The sequence below is a fragment of the Dermacentor silvarum genome, chromosome 4 (genome assembly GCF_013339745.2).
Source record: "Dermacentor silvarum isolate Dsil-2018 chromosome 4, BIME_Dsil_1.4, whole genome shotgun sequence".
In the NCBI taxonomy this organism is placed as follows: domain Eukaryota; kingdom Metazoa; phylum Arthropoda; class Arachnida; order Ixodida; family Ixodidae; genus Dermacentor; species Dermacentor silvarum.
Window position 1 is genome coordinate 146749232 of NC_051157.2, and position 13663 is coordinate 146762894.

General features: G+C 47.3%; 1 protein-coding gene across 1 annotated transcript in view; it reads left to right on the forward strand.

Moving 5' to 3' along the window:
* Nucleotides 1-13663, forward strand: part of LOC119450721 (mRNA-capping enzyme) — a 91121-nt gene that overhangs the window by 47186 nt on the left and 30272 nt on the right. The window contains exons 12-16 of the mRNA XM_037714242.2: nt 506-641; nt 1651-1722; nt 2543-2707; nt 5601-5672; nt 10225-10325. Coding sequence (XP_037570170.1) covers nt 506-641; nt 1651-1722; nt 2543-2707; nt 5601-5672; nt 10225-10325 — 546 coding nt within the window. The remainder of the gene's footprint in view (nt 1-505; nt 642-1650; nt 1723-2542; nt 2708-5600; nt 5673-10224; nt 10326-13663) is intronic.

A 13663-nucleotide genomic window follows, 5' to 3' on the forward strand; every position in this document is an offset into this window, starting at 1 on the left:
AAGCCACCAAGCCAAGCGACATGAAAAGTCAACATGACTGCTGTGGTAGGCATGGGGCAGGAGCTCGCAACGCATCATGGGGGAACGGTCCCACAGTTGCGACGCAACAGCGGTGTTCCGGATGCATTGGGTCCTATAGGAGCTATGCCAGGACTGGCCGAAAACGACGTAACAGCTGGGAAAACGTAGCAGCTGAAAACGTAACAGCGGGTTTCTACTGTATAAAATAAAAATTTTAGACAAAATTGTTCAAGGGAATTTTACAGCTGTTTGCTATACACAATAATTTGTTATATGTGGGTTCAATATATCTGGGTTTGACTGTATATGTACGTACACACACATACACTTTTTTCCACTTTGACACTCCTAATGCTAACACTTTGACACTCCTAATGCTAACACATTAAAAGGGATGTTCAGAGCCATCACGAGAGAAATAAAGAAAAGTGTCTTCCACTTTGGTAACTGTCATTTTGCACTCCTCCTCTGTGTGTGACTGCAGGTACATGATGCTCATAGACGGGGAGAACGAGGTGTACTTCATCGACCGGGACAACTGTGTCTTCCAAGTGTCGAACCTGTACTTCCCCAGGCGCAAAGACCGCACCCAGCACATCCAGGAGACACTCGTTGACGGGGTGAGCGTGCTCGAGACGGAAATTGGCCTGTCCTCCTTTCGACCCCATATCCTTGCGAACTCAGCAGTTAGTGGTTTGCTGCTCTATACCATAGCAGCTTTACAGCTATCAAGGACGTATCTCAGAATCCAGAAGCTGCATTGCTGGGGGCAACACCTTGTGGTGCTGAGATTTACCGTCTCAAAAGCATTCTGTGGCTGTCGTGTTTCACCACTAAGCAATTGAAGTCAGGGGTCTGATTCCTCATTAAGGCCACATTCATGTGGGGACGGAATGCAAAACTGCTTCTGTACATTGCTTTGTGCGCACATTTAACAACTTGAGATGGTCAAAATCATCTAGTGCCCTCCACTGCGGCAGCAGTTACAGCGCCTGTGTTTGCTTTGGTGCACTTAACCCAGTCAAAGAGTCCAGTCCGGTCAGTCAGGTCGGGTTGGGTCAGTTATACCTCTGTTGCACAACTCTGCCCTTCAAAGACAGAAGAAAAGAAAAAAGGGGGGGGGGGGGATGTTTTAATGTGATGTTTATGTAGCTGCCGACATGTTTATGCCAGCAGATAGGTAAAACGTAGTTGATCACTGCGACAACCATTCAAGTTTCTGGTCAAACAGCGTCGCAAGATGGAGACACCAGCACTGGTGCTCGTGTGTATGCATTCCTGTCCTGTGAGCGTATAGTACGTGTTCATGCCAGTATGACTCCGTTACGCTAAAGCACTTGTGAAATGCGAAAGATAACGAAAATGCACGAAATTTTTTGCATGAAATGCGCAGCTGGAGCACTTCAGCTTGTTTCGTAGTTTTCTGGTTAAGCATTAGAAATAACGTGGACCCCCTCATTGCCATTGGGGTTAGTGTGTTCATTGGGTGTCTGGCCTCACCAACACATTTCTTGGAAGTACAGCAGGTTGGTGCTCTATGAGAAAATACGGAAGGCTATTGTTATTGCCGTGGATGGAATGAAAACTGACATGGTGTTCATCCCCCCCTCTTGCCTCTGCTGGCTGCAGGAAATGATCATTGACGAGGACAATGGCCGGAAGGTGCCACGCTACCTTATCTACGACATCATCCGGTTTCAGGTGCGTACAGCGAATGTGCTGCCAGCATTCTTGGCTTTCTCGAATGGTCTGTGTATAGTCAGGGCACAGTGCAGAGCAGTTTTTTTTTTTTTTTTTCATGCGAATGAGAGAAGACAAATTTTTAAGGCATTGGCATTCTTAGGATACTTCATGTACTTTCCGGTGGTTAATTTTCTATATATCCATGTCTCTAACTGTTTTCCCGCCTACCTAGGTCACTGGGTATAGTCCATGGTCGAATTGGTAGCATATTGGGCCGCTGTGTTGAGCGAACAGGGTTTGAAACCAACTGCCCGAACAACTTGAGTCACTCAGTATGTGACAATGTGTACGTATGTGCGGCTCTTCAACGAACCTGTTTCATGCCAACAGGTTTCACTGTAGATGCGAGTATCTACTGCTGTTCAATAAAGCTCTGATGCCCATCTGGGTAACTAGGTAGTATCTGCCACTGGGAATGTGCCACTCTACAGTGATGAAAAAGATCCTTGAAATAATCTGCGATGCTGCACCTAATATGGTTAAAGAAACACTGTAGTTGCCCCTTAAAGAATGGTGGCACGATGAACATATTTCCAAAATGCCTTCATGCTCATCACAAGGACGGTCTGCTATAGTGTAGGGGCAACTCTGTGTGCATTGCACCGATAGAAAAAGCAAATTTTTAAAATTTAGTCTTTGTTGCTGTTCGACAGCTCTCTTGCCGTAATGAATCGCTGCTAGAAATCGCACGTATCACTGAGACGAAGGGAGCTCGGGGTGGTCCTCTCCTTTCAATGCTTGCATGCATCCGCCCCCCTCCCTTCTTTTCTGTGTGTAGGGGGAAGAGGTCTGGGGTGTGGACTTCTGCCGGCGGCTCACATGCATCTCCCGAGAGCTGTACGAGCCGCGCAAGGCAGCCATGCAGGAGGGCCGCATCAACCGGGACAACGAGCCCTTTGGTGTGCGGCACAAGCAGTTCTGGGATGCCGCTGTTACGTACAAGGTGAGCACACCACGAGGCAGTACCATGTCTGCACTGATACCAGTGTAACATGGGGAGGGGGGGGGGGGTAACTTCAATGGCACTGAGAAGTAGGTAGTTACAGCAATACCTCGTTAACTCGGAAGCTGTAGAAACCGGAAGTAATTTCAAAATAAGCAGATTTTCGAGATAAGCAAAGTTGCGGAAATTGTAGTGAAAAGTCAAGTTCTTTATAAAACATTCACCACTACTGACTAGTTTTTCAACAAGAGCTTCTAAACTTCTAAACATGCAAGGATAAGAACCTACTGCAAGACCTTCAGAAATAGTTTATGCTGCTCTTTACAGCAAAACACATCAATTTAAATTAACAAAGCACGCGTCACACCAGTTTTAGGGTGTATTTGCTGCCCTCATACCGGCAACACCGGGGAGATGTCGCTCGAAGTTGTCGCTCGCGTGGTTTTCGACTGGTAGGGGACAAGCAAACACGACAGCCATCTCCATCGCGTGGCTTGTCGTGCGCAAGATCACCTGCATGGGGTTTAGTATACTTTATTTAGTGCAGAGAAAAACTTTGTAAGGCTGGTCTGCTTCGCGGTAGCACTTCGACCTAAAATGGCGTCCCCGAGCTGTTCTACACATGACATGAGCCAATCGTTCCCGCCGCTGCACTCAACATTATTTCGCAGCAAGTGAAGTATGCTTCTTGTTTCAGCAGATGTCGGCACCTCTCGAGGTCTTTCGTCGTCGTCACCATCGGCTTCACCGTCCCCTTTTCGGCGTCAGTAATTTCACCTGTTACTGGTACATCCTGCTTCCACAGTACATCCTCGTGCCGCGTGCGTTACGTAGAATAAAAGTACAACTGAAATCACACCTCTTGTAAAGCATGAGCTTTGCATAAAGCGAACAAAACTGACTGCATGAAGCGTGCTACTATTTTACAGGGCCTGCCTCTGCGCACGTTTCTCCTGTCACATGGCGTGCCACATAGTTGCTTGTCAAAGTTGTTATGCCGCCAGAGTCCGACATCACGTTTGGGGAAAGCGTCCGCTTTGTAGTAGGCGGGGCAGCATCGTGTGAAGCTTGCTAAACGGTCCGGCAGTGGAATTTTTGTTCCCAGTCTCAGTCAAGATTTCAATATATCCCTAGTTTGGCCCAAAAATGCTTCGAGATAAAGGACAATAAATACATGACACGTATGGGAAATTGTTCGGTATTTAAATTTTATTGCATATTCTATGTGCATATTCCATACTTGAAACAAGTTGAATATACTTCTGGCTATGCAAGAGCAGATGTAATTTTTTGCGTTTGTTTCTAACTTACGAATGCGCGTCCAATTTTGTGCTACTTAGCACACTCCTGTCACGGCTCAGCCACCAGACCAAGCCTGGCAGCAAAGTCGAACTCTCAGTGGCAAGGGGCATGGATTTATGAACAGCGAGGGCACAACTTAGCACAATGATAAGCGAATGGGGGTGATTTTGCAAAGAAGACCAACTCCAATAAAAAATGCTATTGCAGGGGCGAAGGTCCAATGGGCCGATACATTACAGGCGAGGCCCATTCATGTTGCCTCACGAAAGAAGTGTGCCAACTATCCACCGTGTGCCCATCAGGCCCCTTAGTGCAGCGCAACACGATCATGTGATGTCATTTTAGCACAGGGTGAAGGGCAATCCTTTACCACGATGTGTGTCTGAGTGGGACTAGGGACTTGTGCAGGGTGGTGGGTGATCTGCAATGAATGTTACAACAATGCCGATAAATGTTACCGCTCTGCTAAAAGGTCTGGATCTAAACATACAAGCACGGGTGCATGAAGTATTTAAGGCAGATACCTTTTCTTGCCTCTTTCACCCGTTTTTCGTGGCTGGCAGTCGGAAGTTTGGGGTCAGACTGCTACTGCCAATACAGAACCTTGCAATTTGGAAAACTAACAAATGTCAAATACAGTATCACTCACTGTAATGGCTATCTTCTTACTATTGGCAACATATTTGCCATGTTAAAATGTGTTAAAGTAAAAGAAACTTGTACATAACTACTTCTGCATATCATTGTTCAATACACAATTCTTGATATTTGCATAGCCCCAGTAATGATTATCATTTGAACTATAGTCGTGTACAACTTTAGAAGGCAGCGACATTTGCCCCTCAAAGGCGGATGCACACGAGCATCCACCAATGGGCGCGCACTCTAGACTGACATCATGAGCCGGACGGCCGGTGAACCCACTGACAAGAGGACATGGCAACACGCGCTTCGAGCTGGGCCGAGTCACGGCAGCGGGACTATTTCTTTAGTCGCAGTGGCAGTCGGCTGCTGCGCTTCAGTGATCAGGGCAGGGCGCCTCTCCTGTCTTCTTAAGTTGTAACCGACTTTAGCATTGTGCAGTCCAAGTACAGCCTTGAGCTTGAACGGACACTAAAAATAAGCACTAAATCAGTTCACACGGACAAAGTATTCTTTTAAAACAATGTACCATTTGCAGATTTTGCAGGACGAGGTTTTTTTTTTTACTAAATGTGAAAATGAAGGCCATTTTTTTTTTTCACCATAACTTAAGTGCCGGTTTGTCGGTGTCATGGATTTGGAAGTATGTTTATATGAGCCATTTTATTGCCTTTCATCCTTTGATGTCAGGATTAAGAAAGTTACATTATGTGGATTTATTAATTTGAAAATGTTGTTCGCAAATTCTGGATGCCTGAAGACCTTGAATAGTAGAAGTTTGGCATGAATTAAATGAAATGGCGATTGATGTTAGCAAACTGTCTTCCATTACGAACACTCCAGTGACGCCGCTTTTCATAAGCTCTGATAGACTCCGTATAATGCCAAGCATGCATTGGGCTTGCTGGAGTTTAACTTTTTTTTTTTTTTCTACTGCCACTGTTGACAGTTGCTGAGTGACAAGTTTGCACAGAGTATGCCCCACGAGTTGGACGGCCTCATCTTCCAGCCCAAAATGGACGTGAGTGATCCCTGTTCCACTTCTCTTGGCGATTTGTGCAACCTGCGCAGGGGCCTCTCTTTCTTCATAGCTCATTGTGAATAAGAGCTGTCTTGTGAATTTATATGATAGCCATGAGTCACTCATATAAACTCCCAAGACAGCTCTTATTCAGTGTGGCACTTCTGTGGCATTCTGCTGATGGGCACATGATTGCCCATTTGATTGCCAACAGTGGCAGCCACATTATACATGGTGAGGCAGAACGTAATGATGCTTGTGTGCAGATTTTTTTGTCTTTGTCATCAGCTTAATTTATGTCCGCTGCAGGGGCCATGTTGTTGGGCTGTCACTTTCGAGGATACTTGGCCAACATTGTAGCGCCAGCAGACAAGGACCAAAGGGAGACATAGACACCACTACGTCTCCCTTTTTGTCCTTGTCTGCTGGCACTAGAATATTATCCAAGTTCACATACCAACACGCCCAACAAGCACACACCAGTGCTAAAGTTCAGGGATACGATCAGTTTTGCAAGATCTCGTGTGACTCGACACTAGACGTTCCTGACAGCAGTAATCGTACAGTGCCAAGCATGCAGTCTCGGCGCAGTGGCGGGACTGCCGTTACCCGTAGACGCCGACATGTCCAGTGCCGAGCCCCATGAAACATTGCAAAGTGATAGCCTCGAAAGCGATCGACAACTAAGAATGCCGCTCAGGGATGAAGCCCAGAAATCTCGCCAGTTGCACCAGCTTATACCCAAATTTTTTGCCTTTCTGACTCATTCCTTGGCCCCCCCCCCCTATTATTGCCCTAATAAACACTTATTAGATGTTTGGTGCACTACATGGCCTGCCCAGCTTTAATTGTTCCTCCTAATCTCAACTAGAATACAGTAAAACCTCGTTAATTTGACCCTCATTGATTTGGAAGATGGGATAATTCGGACTTGGACCTCTGGTCCCGGCAGGCATATGCATTACTTAATGCTGTTAAACTTTCATTAATTTGTACGTATTTAGCCGCACATTGGTCAATTTGGACAACTCTCAGGGCTCTGCGAGCGCGGAGCGCTGCAAATGTGGACGCAAAAGAGCAAAAACGGTGCTCGCATCCAACCAAAATGAACTGGCGGAGTCTCCATCGTCATTAGTCATCAGCGGAAATAGTATGTCAATGACAGCAACACCAGAACGCTTCGTACCTCCGCGTGCCTTCATAACTGCGTAGTCACCGTCCATGATTACGTCGATAGGCACCACGGTTTCATCCACAACGGTTGCGCCAAACAGTATACAGTTTAAGTCGTAAAGTCGTTTTCGGCTGGTCCCGGCACAGCTCCCATAGAACCCAATGCATTGGTAACCCCGCTGTTACGTCGCAACTGTGGGACCGTTCCCGCATCATACGTTGCGAACTGCCACGCCGCGCCGGCCCGAGCTGCCATTTTGACTTTTCATGTTGTTTGGCTTGGTTGCTTGACGATGGCTTTGGCCGCCCAAAGTGCCGGGGGCGGCACTTAATACGTATTTTCGGTTTCCGCCAGTAAAAGTATGGCCCTTGAGATCCACATTTGCTATCTAAAGATGGTGTCTATGACGCGTTGTGGCCCTAGAATTGGTTTTTGGCTCATAGCTGTTCCGTATAAAGTCTAAGGGTACGGCCAGGCTAGCGGCTATAAGGGTACGGCCAGGCTAGCGGCTAGCCCCCCCCCCCCCCTCCCCCTGCTTTTTTTTTTTTTTTTTTTTTTTTTTGCTCTTCGTGCGGAATCGGTTTATTATTTGGTAAAAATGACAGCGAACGATCTCGTGAAGTCCCATCGAATCTGTGCCACGTGCAATTTCACAAAGTAGACGCAATACCTTTTGTGCAATGAGGAAATATTTATGTTGCTCGATATAAAAGCTCGTTCCGCGCTTTTTGTGCGTTCATCCAACGTTGTGACCCCAGCAGGTATAGCAGTAGTTCCTGTATGAAGCTCCACCGGACGGCACCAGCTGAAAAAAAGTGAATTACAAGCATGTTACATTTACAAGCACGTAACAGCATGTTACAAGCATGTGTCATTTTGGTATTTAGACATAGGAATACTGCGTGTAGAGGCGAAACGTGCGAAAGCGGTGAATGGGCGGCATTTTGTAAACAAAAGCAATTCGCTTTTACATAGATGGCGTAGAAAATACCTGACTCATTCCAAACAATACCATAAAATATGAAAACATCTGATTTACAAGCGTTCCCCCATTTCCAGGCATTATTTCCTGCACTTTGGCAGCACAAATACACGGGCGACTTCGCGTTTCCAAAACTTGGCCTCGGGCGACGCGACGGTACGCTACATACATAGAGACGGACGCAACAGGCACTCAAGACAAATGTGTGGGTGCAGTGCCCTTTTCCAGTCCTTTAGAAGACGGAATTTTCGAATGACAAGTTTCTGATATGTTCGTCGGCGTTATCTTTCGCACGTTCTGCCGGCGCCAGCAGCACACCCCATGTTATCACTCTTGGCAATCGCCCATCGCGTTTTCAACAGGCGTGAGTACCGAAAGAAGGTATATGTTGTTGCGGAGCCACAAAAAACGTCACAGACTTGTCCCTCTAAGATTCATTACACGCCAAACTAACTTTATCACCACGACCGAGCTGCTTATCGCTAACTGCGTCACAGCGCGCTGTGCGGCCAGCGTGCCTCAAAAGTACCCCAGAAAGTAACGAAATTACTTTTGAGTAATGTCTGGCGTCAGAGAAAGCGGCACAAACTTCACCTAGCAAGATGCACTAGAGTGACTAGACTACGCACCACGGCCGAGTTAGTTCTCGCTAACTGCGACACAGCGCCCTGTGCGGCCAGTGTGGCTAAAAAACCGAAATAAGTTACCATAATCCCCTAGGAAGCGTCGGAAACATGTCTCAGCACGATTCATTAACTCAGATTAACTTCGCCAGGATGGCCTAGCTGTTTTTCGCTAACTGCGTCTTAAGTCTCGGTCCCGGGCCGTAAGCCTAATTGCGTCGTAGACTGTGAAACAAGATTTCTCACCTTGCCGTAGTCCAATAGTGCAGTGGTGTCTTGTCCCAGTGCAGAAGGAACACAAGAATACAGCCGAGAGCCCAATAAACCAGGTTACATTTTTTTTTTAAAAGGAGACAGACGGGTCGCCGCGCGCGAGCGCTCAAACGGCGCGCGCAGCCATCCTCGCTGGCTTCGGGGGAGTGTCTGGCGGATGACGCATGTATCTGGCGCGTCATTGACCTGTGGCTAGGTAAGGCAAGGAAAATAAGTCGCAAAGCTTAAGTTCATTTATACGCAAAACATTTCAGTTTTCGGGGCAAAGAATTTAAAGAATAAATCAATGCCTGTTAACTTAATTTCACTTTCTTTTTTTTTTTTTTCGATGCTCGCGGCAGCTAACGTTCGGCGTCAAAAGTATAGTGTGACGTATGGTGACGTGTTTCCTGTTGCCAGTTTTTGCCGAGTGTCGCCTCTTGTTGAATTTCTTTCTCTATGGGCAGAGTCTACCCAGTGTAGGTGCGTCGTCGGCTCGTAGCTTTGTGCGTGCTGCGTGTTCTCGGCGCTCAGTTTGCGTTGAAGCGATAGACAACAGCACGAAGGTCACTTCGCTTGCTTCTGCAGCGGGGCTTCAATTCCTCACGCCAGCATTTGACAGCGCGTGTCTGCGATCATCGAGCGTGATGTGTTCATGTTTGCCTGTGAGCGCTCACACCATGCTTGTTAATTAGTTAAGAAGAGAATGTTTACAAGTTTATACGGACAATCGCAATCGATACTTCGGCTGTTGGGCGAAACTACTTTTTTTCACACGTAAGAATTAAAATAATATTGTGTGCAGTTCAACACTACTCCCATTTCTCAAGTTTTCCTGTTTCCTGGCTCTTGCGTTTCCCGGCACTTACGGTTTTTTTTTTTTTTTTTTTTAACGGTCTCGTGAAAAACGTAACAGCGGGGTTCTACTGCTGTTTCGCTTTGACTCGGTGCGGGAGTTGGCTGCATGCCTTCGGAACTGCAAGGTCACCATCCATGAATGCATCGATAGCGGCCACCGTTTAGTGCACAGTTGTTGCAGTAAACTGTAGTTTCATTTTGACTCGGTGCATGCGTTGGCCATGTGCCTTCAGAACCGCAAGGTTGCTGTCCAGGATCACGTCGATAGCGGGTGCACTATTGTCCACAGCCATTGAATGGGCGAACTGTTGGCGACAAGCTCACTGGCGAAAAAATAATCGGGATGTGCGGACGGTAGTAAAAAGCGTGTCTCAGATCGTATCAACCGTATCGTATCAACGAGGTTCTACTGTAGTGTGTATAACAAAGGTATTTTTATGCTCAATGCAACTTGGTTGTAACAAGGTTTGAGTGTGCTGCTGAAAAATGGGTGGTATGTCAACACCTGTACCTGATGTTTACATGTTTCTCCGCATCTCTGTTGCTTTAATGACTGGTATCTGTACTGGAAGGCAGTCTCCTAATCTAACTGGCTTTATTGTTGTTCATGTGGTGCAGTTCATGTAAAATAAGCTTAGTCATAATAAGCTTGGTATCCTGCAGTCGTACGTCTGTGGCCGTGCCAATGATGTTCTCAAGTGGAAGCCACCGCATCTCAACACGATCGACTTTAGGCTCAAGATTACTAAGGATAGTGGCCCGGGGTAAGTGATTTACACAAGTTGGGTTCTGGATGGGGGGGGGGGGGATTGGGGGGGGGGGGGGGAGGGATTGCTTGCATGCATGTGAAAATTGTATATTGGTAATGAAAGCCGAGTATTTCTCACACCATTGCATTTTCATTTCCATTGGTTCAGAATGCACTGCGAGGTATTGTTCTTCGCATAATGAAGAAGTGCTTTGAGTCATTGCCTGCGATACCAGAGCTCCTGTTATACAAATCGCCTCGCAACTACACCAAATGTAAGGCAATTGATATATAAGCAACATAGTGCCAAATAAATACAGGCGGTTTTTGCTAAAGAGGAGCTCTGGTCTCGCAACACCACCCAAAGTGCATTGTAACATAATCACCGCCATCATCGCACTTTGTAATCATCTTGGGGTAGCTCGGGTAGTAAGCCACGAGCAGGAAAATGTGCTCGTTCTCAAATAGGCTGCACTGCTGCAGCCGCCACTCTGCTTGCTCTTTGCTCTTCGAAATTAATGTTAGGATGACAGCTCACCAAGTGGGTTGTCACATCGTCCTGCCTCTTCTTCATTACATTATGCAAATCCAGGTAGGCAGCAGGAATCTGATGGCCACTTGCACTCAAGCAGAGGGCAGCGATCGTAAAAGCTGCCGCGTCATGTGTTACGAAGTCACGTGGCCGAAGATTCTTTTCCTGTTCTTTTATTGAAGCTGCATCACACATGTGGCCATGTAGCGGTTCACTGGGCTGCACAAGCTCTCATCTTTGCTAGTTTAAAGTGACACTAAATAGGGAAATGATTTCACCTGCATTAGTAAACTACCTTGCTGCAATACGTACCATAAAAGCCACTCTTATGATGAGAAGAGGCTTGGTGTGCCAGAAAATCACAAACCAGCTCGCTATGACGTCATGAATTATAACAGCGTCTGCTAGGGCCTAGTCAATTCTTTGTCGGTAAAAATGGATTATAGGGAAGTCCACTTACAATAATATTGTCCCACCGTCGTGCTTGGAATGTGCACTGCACGCTTCACCATTTCTGGTCGCCACACATCTGTTCTTTTTGCTGTTCTAAAACAGTTCCCCCATGACCTCATCGTTGGAATTGACTTTCTGTCCACACATGCTGCCCTTATCGACTCCTCCGCGGGCCTTCTCCGGCTGGAACTTCGTTCGTGCTCCGACAACGTCGATGCTGGCCCAGCCCGCCTACGCTCCGTGGAGTTTCTTCGACTGCCTCCGCAAGCCGCAATATACGTCCAGCTTTCAGCCTTTCCGCCCTTACCCGACGGCGACTACGTTGCCTGCCCTATTCCTGAGGTCGCAATGACACGCAACGTCGCGCTCCCCTATACGGTGATGACAGTTACAAACAACGACACCTCTTTTCCCATCTGGGGATGCAATATCCGGTCGTTACAACCGATCATCGCCTGGACTTCAGTAAAAAAAAAAAAACATTCAGAGCCTTTCTCCTGTCGAGAAAAGGGGGGTAAGCGAAGCCTGTGGCAAGACGACGCTATCCAGGCATTCCGCTTCGTTTGCCCTAAACTCGGGGTAGGCGGCTCTTCCCTGATGTTTGGCCTCAACATTGCGCTCAGAAACTTGGGGTCCGCAGCTCTTTGCTGACGTTTCACCTTGGCTTCGGAAGCCCTCATGCTAGAATCGGCACATTGACGACGAGCCCTTTCCCGAGCGAGTTTGCGGCGCCGTTGCTCAAATGCACCCAGCTCCTCGGTGGAATGCACCACGCGTGCCTTCCCATCCATGCGCCGAAACTGATCTGAGGCGAAGGAAGCCCGGTGGAGCACGTGCTAACCTCCTTTCCTTCCCTTTCCCTCTCCGCAACACACCAAACGACCCTGATTGGCCGCGCTTCACGTGATCCGGCGCCGGCTCAGCTTTCCCCGCTCTTGCTCATTCTTTCCTCCATTCTTTCTTACTCTCTTTATTTCTTGTCCCTGGCTCATACCCCCGTATCCAATGCAGGTATGCGCCACACGTGACTTTTTACATGACTACGCCGCCACCGAAATCTGTAATGCAATACAAGCTTTGCTTGGAAGAACCTCTGAACATACCTTTGTGGCTCCGAAATCAAATTTGCCACTTACGATAAAAAGTCGACGTGGTAGAAATTAGGCTGCAAAAAATAAAACGTTTATTTATACCTCCAAACAGCCTGTCATGTGTTAGGCTTGCTGCAATAGAAATCTGCATTTGTTCTCACGGAAGTTTCAGGTTCTTAACCTCGGTGTGCATCACGTCCAGCTGCTGCGCGAACACTGGCGGCTATATTTAGCGTGCATGAAATCAATGAGCGACTCGATCGACGCCAGTGCACTTTGGGTGAACATCGGGGCCTGTGTTAAAGACGGGCCATGGTCAATCTCTTCGTCACTGCCGCTGCTGTCGTCGCCTCCATTGTGCGTCTGTCGTGACAATGATCGCCCCATCGGAGATCTCTTCGCAGAACGAGGCAGCACTCTCTGCACTCAGAAACTGCTGCATCAAAGCCTCACCTATTTCATCATCAGTAGCAACGTGCTCCCAGAGTTTGGTAATAGACAGATTTACGTACGTGAAATGTGCGTAAAACGTATGCATCTTTGCGGATCGTTACGGTGCGTGTCCTTTCAAGACTTTTAGCTTGCTGTATGGAAACGCAAACGTAAGGAAGACATTTTAAACAGGGTGCCGTCTGGTGCCTCGTGCCAAATGTATCCAAGGCAGTACAATCCATTAGCAACCATCCTGTTGTTGCTATGCGGACTCGTCTCGTTAGGCCTGCAGGTGCCGGAAGCGCAGGACGATCTCAGAAATTGGACGCGATATGCGCTCACAACTAACGTTTCAGGTGAGTTTTAGAGAAAGCGAAAGCTCATTTCAATAGTTACTGGTGATCAGCGCGAGTGAGAGCGTAACCATCACGAGAATTCACGTTGAAGCGGTAGCCATGGTGCCGCCATGTTCGACAACGCTATTTTTTAGCGTCCTTAAACATTACGAACGTTAAACTTGCCAAATAACTTACGTTATCATAGCGCCCATAAGCAACAGAAACCCAATAATGTTCAGAGCATGCGCAGTGATGACAATGCTATTTCTTTACGTACATAATGCGTTTACGTTTGGCTGCAAACGCTAAACTAAAACTGTCTAATGTCAGTGGCTTCCACTGTGTCGGTTTCACTCATGCGAGGTTTCGCGCCTAGCGCACAAAGTCCGCCTTCTTCATTGATCGGCATGGCCACTGGTTCTAGCCTCCATGATGGTGGCGCTCCCGGTTTTCAGAATCGTCGTTTTCATCGACAGCGCAAGCTCGTACTTCTTTTAGTCTTGCAAAA